Here is a 17,605-nt window from a genome sequence, read left to right on the forward strand (position 1 = left end):
TTTCTCTCCCATCTAATCTTGGCTTCTTGTATTTTTATTTCCTTTGTAGTCCTAAAATAGAAGGACCATCTCCTATAGAATGTCCTCTCCCAGATCCCGAGCTGCCTGGGGCATTTGTTGGAACACCAATTTTAAAAGCATCACAAAAAGTTTCTAGGTAAGAATTTATTAAGTCATTTTTAAAGAAAATTTTTGACAATAATTACACTAATTTTTAATTATCTTTAAAATTTTACAAATATTCTAATTTCTTCAGTGAGTTTTTAGTGCTTTTTAAAATAATTTGGGCAGTAATATAACTATTAGTAAATTTTACATCGGCTGGTAGACTACTTAGAATTTTTGCTTAATGATTTCAGACTTCTTAGAGAAAAGCAAACTTTTATTAAAATTATGAGCAAAATGAATCTTTAACTTGCTTTAATGTAATCTTGTTGATTGATCCATAGATGAAGGTTTTGTGGGGTTTTTAAAAATTTTTCTTTATTTTGAGAGGGAGGGAGGAAGAGAGAGAGAGAGAGAGAAACATCTTTCCAGTAGTCTCTCTCACCCCCTACCCGGGGACCTGGCCGCAACCCAGGCCTGTGCCCTGACCACTGGCAACCTTTTGATTCACAGCCAGGCGCTCAATCCACTGAACCACGCCAGCCAGGGCTGAAGGTTGTTTTTATAATCTTTAATAATTTTGGTTGACATTAGTGGGAAGTATGCTAGTCAAAACCCATTAAATGTATGTGTCTTTCAATGAAATAGGATGAAATCAGTAGACACTGCATATAGTCAGCTAAGTGCTATTTTATATCATTATATTTTGTATGTGATCTAAAACGCATTACTTATTTGGAGTGTGGCCAAAAAGTTGTTGGGAAAACCCTAAGACCTAATGCAATAAATAACATTTTCTTTAAAAAATATAATTAAGAACTTTTTTTTCTTGGTAGTTTTCTGTGTCTTGTTAGTGTAAGAATATGGCTTTTACTCAGTAGGTGCTGGTGCACAGGCCCTGCTTTTGAGAAGCAATCATTTATAGAATCACCTAAAAAATAAATGTTAGCTCCATGTAAATGTGAATAAGTAGTTTACAAATACAAATTTGAATACAAATGAAGTAGAGAAGGAAACGAATTAGAATAGGCAATAAAGAAATGGGGAGCAGGCTGATTGGATATTCTTGCTGAATGGAAATCTCAAAGCCGTGCTTAGTATAGAATAACAAGGAGGAAGACCCTGCTTCTTACAGATCAGTCCCCAGTGGGTAATAGGTTGGATTTGAAAGTACCTGTTACCTCTGTTGGTCTACCCCCGCTAACTGTGAGCACCTCCCCTGGATGTAAAGGTTAGAAAGACAGGGAAGGCACAGCAGCTGGAAGCTCTAGTCCTGGGCACCAGAACATGCTGCCCTCCAGGTTTCTCTCAGCGGAGCACCGTAGGTGTTTGGGATCGGAAGCGGGCATTGTTTTTATTGCTTGGAAATGTAACCATAATACAGACTCTTAGGAAATTGGGAAAGGAGGAGTGACCTATATGATCCACCCAAAATTGTTACCTGAAAAGTTTATTTTCAGGTTTCAATTATTTATTTGTAATTTAAGTTTTAAGCTATTTGGGACTATGCCTGCTTAATACAAATCATCAGTGAGATGAGTTTTAATAATTTGATATGAACTGGATCCAGGGCATTATAGAAAACTGTTCAGATTCCATTTTTGTCACTGAACTCATTAATTTGAAAAAATTGACTCTCTTTGGTGGTGGTGGTGGTGGTGGTCAGTCTAGTCTTTATTGTGATGAGAACTGTAAAGGTAGAATAAACCAGTATGTACTGTGTACATCACATGTAAGTGAAAGGAATTTTCACATGTTGATGAAAATGAATTGTAGCAAATGGATCACTGGAGAAGTGTTGCCCTATTTTCTTTAGTATCTTAAATCATTAGCAGTTCATCTTCATTTGTAAATAAATGTCTGATACACGGTGGGGGTTCAGCAAACGGGTAAAAAGGAAGGGAGGAGGACTAGAGCTGCCCCCCACACCATCCCCCTTTTTTTTTTTATCAGTTGTTATCTAGAATTCCTACTTCCATTTTTTGCTGAATTAATTTTCTGACATTTTTGAACATGCATTTAATTAGTGTACTTGACTGAATTTATATTTCATGTAGTTATCATATTTACCAGTGAATGTAGAGGCTTGAGTAATTAAATGGGGTACTAAATCCTTTTGTTTCTTTAGTATAACTTAACAAATAAGTTACCCCAGTATACTTTTCTGTTCCTATGTGTACTCTGATTACAGACTCCTGGATTTGGTCGTTCATCCTGTTCCTCAGCTTTCTCAATGTTTGGAGTTTATTCAGCGAACTCCCACAAGATTTCCTTCGGACCTAACATCCAGTTCACAATTAAAAGGATCGCCTCAAAATACCTCCAGGCCTTCAGAATTACATTTACTTGAAACTCCTGCTGTAGTTAAGGTATTACCTAGCATTCATAATGAAGCTACGAAGTTAACTTTTTTAATTAGGAAGGAGAAATAAGCTATGTATAAGTGATATCAAGGGTTTAAGACTTTTGGTTTTTTTTTTGGTGGTGGTGTTTTTACTTTTTCTGTGGGTATCATTCCAAAATGCTTTCTGTATTTTTACATCTTCTTAAATAGACTACGAAATTTATCCTTTGTGCTTAACTGGCATTATACTCAAGGTTAATACCTGTATTGTCCTGAAAGTAATGCAAGGCTCTGTGTGGTGGTTATAAATTGGCCTGTATCCATTGAAAAATGCTTCCACATTCTTGGGTTTGCTCTTTTATTTTTTTAAATTCTATTTCTGGTACTATTTTGCTATTAGAAATTCTATCAAATGCTTTTTAGTTCTCAGGTTTAATTCTCTGATTCCTTTGATGCAAGTATAAACTGTTCATCTTTCCTACTAACAGATATCTATCTTTAAATTGCCTCCACTCCACTCTCTGATAAATTACTGAGAATCCATAAAACTAAACTTAGAATGACTAGTAACAGTGGTCTTTTTACCTGCATATTGTCAAAATGTTTTTACATATGCTATTCCCTAGCTCCTTGTCCAGGGTTCCAGATCCAAATCCAGAATCTTTTTTCCTTTTTTAAAATTGTTTCTTGATATCATCCAGCATTTGTAGTAAGCCAGGGAATTTCTTTAATTTTCAAGTTGAATATAAGATACTTCAATAAATGCTCATCCTAAAATAGTTATTAAAATAAGTTAAAAAGGTTACTAAGTTCCTGACAATATCCAGTACAGAATTTCTAACATTTTTTTTTTTTCTTTCATCAAGAAAAACAATCAAATTTATATAGTCTGCAGCTAGATTTAAATGAAATTAAATCAGGGTAATTTTGTACCTGCTGCCAAAACAATCTGGGGAGGGGGGATCAATATAATATTATAATAGATTCAGTAATCTGAAGGGGTAATTTATTTACTGTTCCTTTAGAGAAGAAGTTAAGTGAAAGGGTTATCTACTAAATAGTTTCTGTGCTAATTATTTTTATAATTTTATAATCTTCAGATAATTTTTATAAGTAATTCAGGTACTGTTGGATTCTAAAACATTCTTAGGATCAGTCTCATTAATTTAGATCAGATTGCTATAAATGAGCTCTGTTTATCACACAGAATGATCTCTTTAACCTAACTAAAGTTTTCTAAGCAGTGGTTAAATAATTTCTTATCTATGCACTTTATTTTTAAGTTGATTTTAAACTGGGAATAACCAAGACCTTTAGAATGGTTATAGATGCACTTTTATGTTTTATAGTCTTACATATAGAATGTTCTGAATAGAGTTTTATGTTTTCTTTCCAGTAATCTGTAATAAAACTTATTGACGTGTTTATTGGAGATGAGAGTACAGTTTTCCTCACTTATTAGATGAGAGTACAGTTTTCCTCACTTATTGCAGGCATTACGTTCTAGGACACACACACACACACACACACACCCGCAATAGGTAAAAATCCGCGAAGTAGGAACCCTTACATTTATTTCAGTATTTGTATATATTTTAAGGTTTTATAAACCCTTCCTACACACTTATAAACTGTTCCCAGTCCCTTATTAACTTTTCCCAGTCCCTTATTAACCTTTTCCACACTTTTATAAATACTACTTATGTTCTTAAACATATTCTACACTCTTAAACCTACGTAATTTTAACAACATACGTATACAGTACTGCAAAATCCCGTAATACAGTGAGGCCGCAATAAGTGAACCGTGATATAGAGAGGGACTACTGTATAGCCACCACTGTGACTCAGTTGACCCTGTCTGTCCTTATGTCTGTGACTTTTATAAACACTAATGGTGCATTTCCATTTACTCTTTGTTATAGAAAGCTAAAACTCTGGCCATGTCAATTGCCTCCTCTGGATTTGCCGAGTTCACTCCTCAGTCCATCCTAAGGTCTGGTCTTCGGTCAACACCTTTAGCGTCTCCCTCTCAGTCACCTGGAAGGTCTCTTACTCCTCCTTTACGACTTAAAGAAACTAGAATTTCATTTATGGATGAAGGCATGACCACAAAATGGATTGCTGGAGTAAGTTTTATAATATTTGGCACAAAAAGACTTAAGACTATATTAGTTTTCATAAGTAAAAAAATAGATAAATCAATTTAAATAATAACACTGTAGATTTTTGTATGCAGTCTTGTAGATAGTCATGAAATCAGAAAATATTAGTTCAGAAAGAAACTAGGATATTGACTAAGCCAAACACATCATTTACACATGAAAGATCCTAGTCGGTTGTCTCTTTAGGAGGGGCTATCTTCAGAGCTCCCCTGTGGATTAATAGGCACCCATCCTGCCTATTACAATCTTGGAAGTACTGGTTTATTAATTAGGGAAACATTAACAGTTATTAAATTTTAATGCTGAATCTGAAGACAGTGGGTTTAGAATACACGAATTTTGATTAAGAGAATTTGGGGAAATACTGAACATGGAAAAGGGTGTATGGTTGGGATGGATAGCTTAGACTTGACTGTGATTTTTACTAGTAAATTATTTTTTTCAAAACCTTTTATTTAACAGACTGCAGATGATAGCAAAACAAAAGGATTTGTTACTGTTCCTTTTTATAAGTCTGGATTTCCAGGAGACATTGAATGGCTAAAAAACAAAGATAAGACATCTTTTCCCCTGAATAGCCCTGAAATGAACCATCAAGAAATGGATGTGAGGTCACAGAGTACACGTTCACAAAGTTTAGAGAAACTGGATATAAGCAAAGAAAATAGTAATGTTTCAACCGAATCACTGGAGTATCAAGATGCACCATCACCAGGAGATTTTGGATATATTTTCATGGCCTCTAAGGCAGCGAGCTCCTCCACTGAACTAATTACTAATTTAATTGAAAAAACTGAGAAGGATGGTGATAAAGATGTGTTTGAGTCGGAAGTAACTCCTCTAGACCTGGAGAAACAAATTGGTAAGAACTCATTTCCAAATATCCAAAATGGCCATCGATGTCCCTCATTTTAATACAATGTTTTCACCCTAAGAAAAGCATTGGGGTTAAGTAATTGCATGCCTAATACACACATCTTATTATTTTCACTTACAAGTACATATGAGGGGAGAAGAACTTACGTTCTTTTTTTATTTGGAAGTGAAATTTGGAAAAGAATAGTAATGTTTAAGGAAGAAATGTAAGCATGTCCGCCTGACTTAAAGCCTTCATATAGCTATGAGAAATAACTAACTTTAGATAAGATTGCTATTAACAGTTTTTAACTTATCTAGCTTATCTAAAAAGCTGCTCTACTGTCCATCCCTACCTCCAAAATAATCACTGGACAGTCAAAATTAATGTACAGAGGCCCATGACTTTATTGTCCTATATTTGTCTATCAGAAAAATGGAAGCTCCTGATATATGTGCAAGAACAGGTGGGCTCTCCTGTGTGCGTGCTAAGTGTTGTTGAGGGTGAGTAAAGTAGACATGGCACCTGCTCACATGTAAACAGACAGGCACCTTTAACGTAACTTGATAGTGAGATGGTAGGGGGCATAGAAGGGTTCAGGGGAACAGCAGGAAGGGGGGGAAGAGTAGATTCGGTGGGTCAGAAAACGTCTTTTATTTTTCTTATCCCTGCATAGTGTGAACAAGCTAATTTAAAGGTAACTCCTAACTTTAAATCTGTAAATTTTATGAAAATCCGGGTCATAGTGGTTTTTGGGGGGGAAATATTTTCTGCCTGAACTGCCGTAAGGGTTCTTAAAATGTGAACCCAGTGAAGTTTGGGCTATGATGTCTTTATTTAATAAATATAAGCTTTTATTAATTGCTCTAAGAATTTAGGACTGTTTTCAAAAACTGCATATGTCTGCAAGTTTACATTACTCTTATATGCTGCATTCCACTAAAATATTTGAATGATAAATATTAGGTGAGGATCTTCCTGGCAGTATATTGATATTCTTAAAATGATAAGGCAGTCTCAAATAGAAATTTTTACTGTTTTTGTGAGGGATTATGTAGCACAAACTAGAGTGAAACAGGCTAGATTTGAATTTTAATTAGCTTAGCTACTTAACAGGTTTGTAATCTGGGATAAACACTATGCTTGTCTGTTTTTAATCTTCAAAATGGGGATAATAGTACTACCGATTTGAATGTTGAGGGTTAAGGGAATTGATACACGTGGAACACTTTTAGCAGCGTCTGTGAAGACATGAGAAGTGGTAGATTAAAGGGGGGCCCTAGGGCTAGACTTACATAATTAGAGGAACTGATGTCAGTGTGAAGTCAAGGGAGTAAACCTAAACATACAAAAAAGCAGACCCAACAACTTCTTAAAAAGGAGCAATCCAAGATCATAGTAATTGCTAAACATGTAATGTAAATAATTGTAAACATTATTAACTGTATGATTTATAGACACTTTAGAAGATGCAGAAACAAAGGATCTCTTAGTTGTGGAGGAGGCACTTCCAGGATTAAATCACTTAAGCCCTATTCAAGGGGTTGAAGCTTCTCTTTCTGTACCATCAACCCATGAAAGGTAAGTTTTTAGAGAAAATTTCAAATATTAATAATATTTAATGAAGCTTTGAACCAGTAGTGAAATAATCTATGCATAGATTATCAGCTCTTATTTAGATCTTTGACATTTCCTTATTTGGTCATGTTTTCTGTTATGAAGTTCCTTTCTACAATTGTTATTTTAGTAGTTATTATGAAATCTTGGAACAATACTAAACATTTCCTGAATATACAGAGACATCCATGATGGACTGAGGTAGAACTCATGTTCTTTGCTGGTCCTATTTTTGTTGAAAACCAGAAGCTCACTCACAGTCATGCCTTCCTTTCTGCCCTTCCATCTCCAGTGGCTTCCAGTTGATCAGGTGTAAATTTCCTGTAGCACCGAGGTGGAGCATAGGGAAGATGGCTCAGAGGCCGTTTTTACATGCCATTCGACTGATGCGAGCAAAGTGTTTTTTGTTTTTGTTTTTTGTTTGTTTTATTTTCAGAGAGAGGGGGAGGAAGGAGGAAAGAGAGGGAGAGAAGCATTGACTGGTTACTTCTTGCAAACCCCAAATGGGGGACCTGGCCCACAACCTAGACATGTGCCCTGATTGTAATCAAACCAGTGACCTTTTGGTTCGCAGGCCGGTGCTCAGTCCACTGAGGCTCACCAGCCAGGGTTTATACAAGCAAAGTTTTCATTGTGTTGCCGTGACTACGTGAACTGTTATGCTCCCAATTAGTTTTTAGCACTTGCACATTTAGGACATGCGCTCTGATGTAGGGCAGCGCTGCTAAAGTGCGGGCTAACAGATTGATGCCAGGTTCCAGTTTATGGTCCACAACAAGAGAAGCAGCTTATGTTAAAATAGAAATCAGTACTCCACTTCCTTTGCTGAAAGTTAGCTGAACTAATCAATCAAGTAATTCATGAAATGACACAGGCTCCTTATTTCATTGCAAGACTGGACACATTGTACATCAGCACTGATGATACAATATCAGTAATGCCATTGTAGAGCATACCAGAAAAGTTGCAATTTTCAGTTATTTAGAAGTAGTAAGAATCCCTGGCCAAAAGGAGTTCAGTTGCTTAGAACATTATCTCAATATGCCAAGGTTGCAGGTTCGATCCCCAGTCAAGGCACATACAAGAATCAACCAATGAATACATGAATAAGCGGAACAACAAATTGATCTCTTTCTCTCTCTTCCTGTCTTAAAATCAATTTAAAAAATTTACCAAGCTTAACCCACATAAATACAATTTAAGACATTGTAAATGGTTTATTACTTAAGTCCTGAGAGTGACTTCATAAACCACTCACAGAAATCAATATCCCCTCTCAGAAACTGAACTCAGATGCTTTTCTGAGAAGAGAAATCCTGATTAGCTGGAATCTTTGCCAGGCCTTCATGGAAAAAGTGGGAGAAAACAATATGAAGGAGTTATCCAGACTGTTTTATTAATCTAATGTTTTTTTAATTTAATGAAAACTCATTATTTCTTGCATTGATTTTGACGGATAATTATAACAATCACAAGCAAAGAGCAGTCACGTGACAGGAAGCATTGTGGTCACGGGTGATAATCTAGGGGAATATTCTCCATCTTGGCAGGCTGGTTTCTTCTTAAATATAAACTAGTTGTTCTTTTGCTATAAACATTGTGATTGAGATGAATCTTATAACTTTCTCAATAAATGTGTATATAGTCCATACCCATGCTTTATCTTGATTTAACTTTATAGTTGTGTCTTTCCTATTTTAGTTGGGTTTTGGGGAAGGGCCAGCTCAGAATAGGAAGATCACTATCAACATGTTTCCAGAACTTAATTTCATAAAGTAGATTAATACAGGTCCCATTGGTCTCCCATTTTGAGTTATTTATCACACTCTTTATAGTTAGCATTGAAACACTGAACCTGCTTCTACTGAGTATATAGGAAATATTCCGTATTTGACGGACTTATTTGGAAAATGGGGCCATAGGTAATTAAAAATTGATATAAATTAATTTAAACTGAGCAACATTTTAAAATCATTTTACTTGTAGTTTAAGACCATGCCATTATTGGCAACAAAATAAAACGTTAGAAAATAGGAAAAACAAATACAGCATTACTTGTTTCTAAATTAACATAACTTTTATAGTGAAATTCAAAGCGAACTTGCATAATACTAACTTTCCTGAGTCTTGGCTTTTATCAGCAACATGACCAGTAGTAGAGGGAGTAAGGTAGAAAGCATGTGAGAGCAGGTGGGATCTTCTCACACTGTAAAGAGTATATTTATGTTTCTAAAGGAAAATCCTTACTCAGAAGTCCAAGGTGCCAGTTTCAGACGAAGTATCAGTTGAACCCTGCACCTCTGCAATGCAAGCAGGTAACAATAAATGTGTGTGTTGTTTTTACTTAATTCAAAACGCTAAAACGAAATAATTCTCAAGAGTTCTGTTCTTAGAACAAAGGAATCTATTATCCAGATTTTTTTAATCTCAATTCTTTTATCTGATGTGTATGGTGTCTGGAGGTGTCAGCTATCAAAACAGTGGGTTGTTCGTAAGGCACCCCAAGATTCTAACAGTGGAAATCTTAGAATGGACCTATTTTCCTTCAGAACATCAAGGAAGAGCAAAGTAAGTTACCAGTCCCCAGACACAGTGCACAACTGGTTCTCGATCTTCTGGGACTCATATCTGCGCAGGGCATCTTCCTTTTTATTCTGTGTTTGTGATAGCTTAAGGCCAAGATTGAGTTTTTATTATTGTAAAATAATCACAAATGACTGAATTTACTTTAAGGAAATTAACAAATATTTGGATTTTTTTTTTTCCTGAGTGCCTCCTCATAGAGCACCTGGCTCTGCAGAGATCAGGAAGGTACATTTTCTTCTGGGAGAAGCAGACATCTTGAATCTAGGGTCCAAACCTGTCCAGACGTTTTACTTGAGGACATAATGCCATGTTACGATGTGGGTGCTCTGACTCTAGAGCACGTGTTCTTTATTTTTCCCTTCTCCTGCTCATCACATTACAAAAAGGGCCTAGCACAGGCTTGAATAGACCTGTCCTCACACCCTGCCCCCAGTTAAGAATGTAATATATGTTTATTGTAAAATAATCAGAAGAAAATAGTCTAACATGTAAAATAAAAATCCCCATAGCCTGATTACCCATTTTAAGAATCCATTGTTAATCATCTAAAGTGTCTTTTTCTGAATTATTCTTTCTGGGCATATTTTCCCCCATATGTTGAAAGAGTAGGTAAATATAGTAGCTAAGTTTAAGACATTCTTCCTTGTTATTAGTGTAGATTAATCCTGTCCTTTTTAGTGGTTTTAATAGTATTCCGTAGTATGGGTGTTCTCTGGTATGCTTAACTAATCATTGGACGTTTGGGCTGCTCACCGTTTTTGTGTGCTTTGCAGTTTCGTTCCTTCAGTGAATGGTCTTGTGTGTATATCTTAGCATGTCTCTGTCAGTATTTCTGTTGGGTAGATTATTAAACATGGACTTGCCAGGGCAAGGTGTAGACATAGATTTTTAATATTGTTTCTCTAAAAAGGTGGTTTCTGCTTTCATATACTGATAATTGAAAGGTAAAGTGAGTATTTTCCCATTCCTCTTAGCCAAACTGACAGGTGAAAAACATTTTTAATTTTTTTATAAGCAGTCTTTGTATATTAGTCCCATTATATATTAAATGTGTAAAAATGTTTTTCTCTAGTTGGTCTTTTTACTTTAAATCTTTGTATTAACTTTTATTAAACTCTAAATGATTTCCTCTTTAGTTAGAGCTTTGTGTCACTCACAAACTCTAAATCCAGATATGGCCAACAGGTGCTAATGACATAAAATTCCAGCAAAGAAGAAGGTGAGAGATAAGGAGGAACTTATTTTTAATGAGTCACCCACTCCCAAATTTGTTTTGTTTTAAGTGGTAAAGTATATTTGTGGCCATTTGGTTGTTTTCTGCCAAAAGAAAGATATCTATCCAGTCCTTTTCACAAACAGATCAAAGCCCAGATTGCATGTCCTTCATGTAATTCTGTAATGACTCAGTAAGGATGGCTGGTTCTCTAACCTGATGAACTATTTCGGATTAAGAAGGAACAAATATCTGAGCTCCTCAAAGCGTTTATCATATTGATGTTTTGCAATAAGTGCAAAAATTATATCCCAATTGAGAAAAAACAATGTTGTCATTTTTAAACGTAAAAGTTATCTAATGTATTTTATTTTTGTGGAAAGCTCATGTATTATTAAACTGAGTAACTGGATACTAAAGAAACAGGATTAATGTGTAAAATCCTCATGAGCGTCTCCCATTTAAGTATCAAAAGGGAAAAGAGATATAACCATTTTTCAAGGAAATATTCTCAAGTGCATTGTGGCCTTCACCCTTCTGTTTGCTTCCCAAATAGTGTACATATCCTTTTTTCAACTTAAAACATGGAAGATTAACTCTCATTTTTTTTTCAGCTGTGGCCGATGTCCTTGGTGATAGTGGAAGCTCTGGGCTCATTATCTCTGAAAGTCCTATTATCTCTGAACATAGGCTTGACCAGGAAATAGCAGTGAATTTAAAAGAAGATCATGAAGTAGAAGTTGATTTACTAAAAGAAAGTGTTGACTTACCAGAAGAAAAGCCTCCAATTTCTGCCGATTCTCCTGATACTCAAGAAGTTCATGTAAAAAAAATTAATTTTTTAATTCTTTGTCAGTCTTTGTTTTGATTTAGTTGGGCTTTAAACTATAGTTCAAGCCTGATGTATTTATTTGATTACTATATAAAAACCTCCTTATAAAAATCTGTGTTTAAAAAAGTATATCAGTATTTGGTGGAATATAAAAGAACACATCCTTTAAGTAAGAAATTTTTTTTCTTACTTAACCAAAACCAAAAGGCTGTGTTAAAAAGAAGTCACAATTTTAACAGTTTAATTTTTGCTTAGTATCTGGTTCAAATGAAAGTTCTTTTAGCCATAAGAAAAGATACTGGCTACTCCAGAGACAAGTATGACATTGAAACTATGCAAAGCATATATTTGAAAATAATTGAATATGGTTAAATAGGATTTTTTCCCCCGTGAATACTTGTGGAGTAATGGTATTCACCTGGCTGTGAACTTCAGTACGTTCCAGGAAGGGTTTTTTCCTTGGTACTCAATAGGGTGGGTGGTTTCTAAAAATTCCACCAACTCTTTTATTATCAATAGGCAACTTTTTATGTGATAAATGAATTAAAGATGAGGAAAAACCAACTTTTAATTATTTATAGAAATTTAGTTGTATAGTATTTGGAAAGTTTCTTAACTCATAAAATTATGGTTTTCCATATTCATTTTTATGACTGTTCTCGCTGTGAAGTAGATGAATAAAGTCCCTGTTCCTTTTAGTTGGAAAGCTTAAAAACTTGGGGCCACGGTGTAATTGGGAATCCTCATTTCTGGGTATTTCCAGTCTTTCATCTCATTGAATGTTTGGGGAGTGGGAAAATGTCATTGTCTAGGTGGGTGATGATGTTCTACCTTCTTGGTCAGGAGATCTCTCTGTTACTTTCTACCTCCTCCTTTTTCTCCCCTTCCCTTACCAAAAGGTAAATGCAAGGACCATTCCTTCTTCCACCAAACCCTTGCAGGAGAGGTACTGAACTTGAAAGCCTTAGGAATTTCATGGTTTATGCAGCCCCAGCAAAGGGAAGAGGATTGAGTCTAGCCCAAGGGAGCTTATGTAGGTGAATTCTTCTTCAACCTTATGGGGATCGTGCTATTTAGAAAAGTGTGGATAGTTAGGTAGTTTGGGGATTATCATTAAAACACAGTTTGGGGGTTATTTCTTTTTCTCCAGTTAATTTTTTTTCTTGGGTGAGAATAGAGTAAGTCCTTAATTCTTCTCACAATTGTTAGCATCATAATAATTTTCAAGGTTTTGTTAATTAAGACTGTCTTTTTATAGCCAGGGAAATGTGGATGTCTACTTTAATTCCATACAGAATTTCAAAGTCTTTTTCCGTCTAGTTATTTTAACTGAAAAGTCTGATTGCTTTAAGTGGATATTTTATAAAGTAAACCAATAAGTATATGCCATGTCAAATGTAGTTTATGTTTAAAATTCATACACCAAGGGTGAGATGGTCATTTTAAAACAATATGTTTTAAGTTAAAATAAATACGTATTAAAATTCTTTAATCAGTCTTTTTAATTCATTTTAGGTGATTGAAAATGAAAAGCTTCAAGATTCAGGACAAGAGGCTAGGAATCTTTCGTTTAATGAGTATCCCTCAGGAACTCTTAAGCTTCAATATAATTTTGAGACCATAGAGCAGCAGTTTTGTGACTTGCCTGATAATAAAGACTCTGCTGAGTGCGGTGACATTGCTGAAGTAGATGGGGAACTTTTTGTGGCTCAGAGCAACTTTACCTTGATATTGGAAGGTGAAGAAGAACTTGAGACGGGGGATTCTGCAACATCTAATGGGTCAGCTAAAGCCACTAACACAGTGACTGAGTCAAAACCTGTCTACACTGGGGAAAATGATAACCGGGGACACGTTGCAAATTTGCCGTCTATTGTAACTAGTGATCAGGAGTCCCAAAAGGTAGAGACATTACCGTATGTGCCTGAACCAATTAAAGTAGCAATTGCAGAAAATTTACTAGATGTAATTAAAGACACAAGAAGTAAAGAAGTCACTTCAGATACCATGGAACAGTCCATTCATGAAAACATACCTTTAATAAGCCAAAAGGTAACAGGTTCCACCAAGTTAGTGAAATCTACGCTTAAGACTATTCAGGAAACAGTAAATGTTAAGCAGGTTAATGAGACGATTACACCCAGAACTCGAACAAGAAGACAATGTGCCCAAAGCCTGGATGTCAGATCAGTGCAACAGGAAGAGTCAGCACATGTTGCTACTCCTGAGACGGTGGGGTTTCCAGTTGTGAAGAAAACTAGGAAAACAAGAGCAATTCCTGAGGATTCTGAAAGTGCCTTTTCTAATGTCAAAGGAATATCTCAGAACCAGGAAATACCTCAAAATTCTGTTACTCCTAAGAAAGGAAGGAGAAAGAAAGAAATTAATCAAGACACGGTAGAGAGTAGTAAATCTGTGGACCAAGAATTACAGGTTACTCCAGGCAGGGAATTCAGAAGATTACGATCATCTCAGATATTAGAACCAGCAACCACAGAAACTTCTTCTAGAAAAGAAGTTAAGCTTTCATCTGTTACAAAAAAGACTCCTAAAAGAATGAAAAAATCTGTAGAAAATCAGGAAAGTGTTGACATTGTAAATGATATAAAAGTTTATAGTAAAGTAGCAAGTCCTAGCATAAGTACCAAAAGACTGAGGTCTGAAAGTAAAGGACGTGAACAAGGCGAGAAGTTCAGTGAACAGCCGCTGCCTAGTCCACGTAGTAAAAGGGCTAAGAAGAGAGACGGTAACACATCAAATGTCAGAGAAGACTCTAAACTTGATTCATCCCAGTTGACTCTTGAAGCAGAATTTGATGTGCCTGCTACACCTAGGAAGCGTGGTAGACCAAGGAAAACTAATCCATCACAAGATGCAGGACCTGAATCTGAGGCTGTTAAGGAAGAGAGAAGTCCCGAGAACAGCAAAGCTCTCAGCACCCGAAAGAGATCTACGAGAAACACCCCCGCTAAAAGTGAAAAGAGGTCCACGAGAAGCACCCCCGCTAAAAGTGAGAAGATTGATGTTGGAAAACCAGCTTCAGAAAAATCAGTTTTAGTGCCAAACGAGGAACTTGTTACAGTGATGAGCTCAAAAAAAGAGATTACAAAAAGGATTGAAAATCAAAGCCAAAAACGTTCATTACGCTCAGTATCAGAAGAAGAAATGACGCACCAAGAACAAAGTGACCGAGAAGAAAAATTACTCGCCAAAGCTGCTTTGACTCCGTTTTCCCGCAGCACAAGGACTAGAGCTAGCAAGGCCATCTCATTGCCGGACCTTTCTGAATCAGAAAATGAGTCTTTATTTTCTTCTGTGTCAAAAGTTCCAAGAAAACAGAGAGGTAACTTTTATTTCTGTTCAAAGCATAGTTTTCGTTTTATTCAGTCCTCAGCTTCAAAATTGTTTTAAGCATGATTTGATTTGATTAGGCTCTAATTGATTGTTTCTTCTAAAGGTGATTTGTAGTTATAGGGAATTTCCTTCTCTTCCAAAACAAAACACTTTTGATCTTTTAAAGTAAAATGTAAAGATCTTAACATTTTAAAGCTTACTTTGAGATGCAAGAATTTTCTGGTTCAATATAATCTCTTAAAAACTTACTCGACTTAGGTTAAATTTCTTTAGAACAGTATCATTTCTGTTTATTTCGCTTTTATATCCTAAGTGATTTAATTTTGGTTTCTCCCCAAATAGAATCAATATTTTTAACTACAGTTGTGTTTGGCTCTTCTCCCAGGTGATAGCCATGACAAATTGTTTTGAAGGAAAACAGCAGAATTTTACTGCTTAGGATACAGAAATTATAATTTAAGTCCATAGTGTCTATTGCACATAAACTGGCCTGGCTATGTACCCAGCCTCCCCTCATAGCCACTAATGAGTTAATGATTGTACTGTTTGGTTGGCATAGTTCATATCTTCTTAGCAGGGGTGACGGCTCTTTCACAAGGGTGAATATAATTTACTCTGTTTATGTTTAAAGCACAGACATACATAAGGTAGATCAATAGATATATATAAATATCTATACTATTAAGATTTCTTGTGGGGTGGGGTGGGGATATCAGTGAGGGAAGCAATTAAGAAGAAAAGGTTGAAAGAGGAGATAATGAAGAAGAGGTTTAGGCAATGGTGTAGCTGAATATGTACAGTAGATCCCATTAGGGTAGCTCTGGACTTTTTAAGTAAGGTAGGTGACATTGTTTTCTTTATTTAAACTTTAAACCAGTTGTATGTATTTTTAAATGTATTAGTGAACACCCTATATAGTTTCCTCTGACTTGAGGAAGGCCCAGAGAAAGATAAGCCAGTTAAAAGTTTGCAAATTGATATTTTTTATCGTCAACATTCAGTATGCAAAAACTCTTTAAATATTTGAATTTTTGAGAAATGATACTGTTTAAAAAATTGTATTTATGCATTCATTTGTTATGTTTGTATAGCCTGAGTCCAGGAGAGGGCCCTTAGCCATAGAATTATTTCTCCTAAAATGATGTGTAGTTGTAGGAGATCCCTCCTGATTTTTTGTTAAATCTTTAATTTCAGTAGCACTATATATACCAGTAATTCAGTTTCTTCATGATGTTATGAAAACGTGGTTATGCCTATACTTTACACGGAGGAGAATGAAATGACAAAACTAAGATTTTAGCTAACTTACCAAGCCTATGTTAAAGTTAAAATGAAAACAAACAAAACCACAAATGAGAAGGGCAGAAGAATGTTATTAGCATAATTCTTTTATACTTTCCTCATGACTTAGAGAAGTGTAGCAAACACAAAAATAGCAAGTTGCTCTGGGGTAGCATAGCAAACCTCAATACCTGATCTTCTGTCATCTTGACATAGTCACCATCTACTGTAACTTTTCTGTAATAAAAATACATGCCTGCCATAGAAAATAAGAATTTAAAAGTAGATACCCGCCCCTCCGCCCTTACTTCATGATCGTTTTCAGATACTCTTGTTCTCAAAACCCTGAGTGTGCATTTTGTGTTTTTTTTAAATACACATTGATAGAGTCCATGTGTGGCATTTTATCCCATTAATGTGCCACAAACTACTTAAACATTCTGTTAAATGAGTTGTTTTCAGATTTTCTAGTATTATAAATAGGCACCTTCTAGTACAACATGATGAAATTGCAAATGAGAAATTTGGGGTTGGGATCTCTCACTTCTGCCACTACTAGCTGGGCAGAAAGTTATTTATCCTCTCCGAATCTTGTTTTCTCATCTTTCCAATGAAGGTAATAACGCATACCCTACCGGGATTTTGTGAGTCTTCATGACTTTTAAGGAAGCAGTTACCACCATAGAATACAGTTTCCTTTCTTCTTTTGCCCTCAGGTTATAGTCTGTACACTCTTTAGAACATCTCTCCCTGTGCCTGTTTAAATGATATTTTTAAAGCTCCTTGAGGGGGGGGCTGGGAGGTGCAGAGAAAGGGGGATGCAGAAACATTAGAGTAGAAATTAATTTTGATTATATTAGAAAGCTGGAGGCTGTCCTCTAATTAATCAAAACCTGTCAAAAAAATAGGTGTCTTAGAATTTTATTTAGATGTGTTTTATAGCTTAAAGGATGTGGGGCTTGATTACTCAATAGATTTTTAAATTTCCATTACTCAGCAGATATTTAACCCTTTGAGTGCCATGCGTAATTGCTAAAATTCCTGTGAGAAATGCCAGGCTGTTTTGCTGAGAAATGCAGAGTTTATGAAAAATGTCTATAAAAACATTATTATTCATAATAATTTGCTGAAAATTTCACTACATATAGTAAATACACATGTTTTGTAGGCAGTGTTCTTTGATGCAATTAAACAAAAAATTTATTGCATTAAAATTTTATTATAACAATTATTTTAGAAAAAATAAATTCTT

The 17,605-nt window shown here is 35.4% G+C and overlaps 1 protein-coding gene across 2 annotated transcripts in view; it reads left to right on the top strand.

The window, feature by feature from the left end:
* The window catches only part of AHCTF1 (AT-hook containing transcription factor 1), a 74,134-nt gene that overhangs the window by 51,060 nt on the left and 5,469 nt on the right, over positions 1 to 17,605 (top strand). Inside the window, exons 26-33 of one of the 2 annotated variants that reach the window (XM_090263523.1) lie at positions 50 to 157; positions 2,297 to 2,474; positions 4,375 to 4,578; positions 5,077 to 5,476; positions 6,928 to 7,051; positions 9,323 to 9,414; positions 11,501 to 11,709; positions 13,234 to 15,061. In XM_090263523.1, coding sequence (XP_090119649.1) covers positions 50 to 157; positions 2,297 to 2,474; positions 4,375 to 4,578; positions 5,077 to 5,476; positions 6,928 to 7,051; positions 9,323 to 9,414; positions 11,501 to 11,709; positions 13,234 to 15,061 — 3,143 coding nt within the window. The remainder of the gene's footprint in view (positions 1 to 49; positions 158 to 2,296; positions 2,475 to 4,374; positions 4,579 to 5,076; positions 5,477 to 6,927; positions 7,052 to 9,322; positions 9,415 to 11,500; positions 11,710 to 13,233; positions 15,062 to 17,605) is intronic. The other variant, XM_090263524.1, reaches the window with a different exon arrangement.

The sequence above is a fragment of the Furipterus horrens genome, unplaced genomic scaffold (assembly GCF_987537825.1).
Source record: "Furipterus horrens unplaced genomic scaffold, mFurHor1.1.pri manual_scaffold_15, whole genome shotgun sequence".
NCBI classification, from domain to species: Eukaryota; Metazoa; Chordata; class Mammalia; order Chiroptera; family Furipteridae; genus Furipterus; species Furipterus horrens.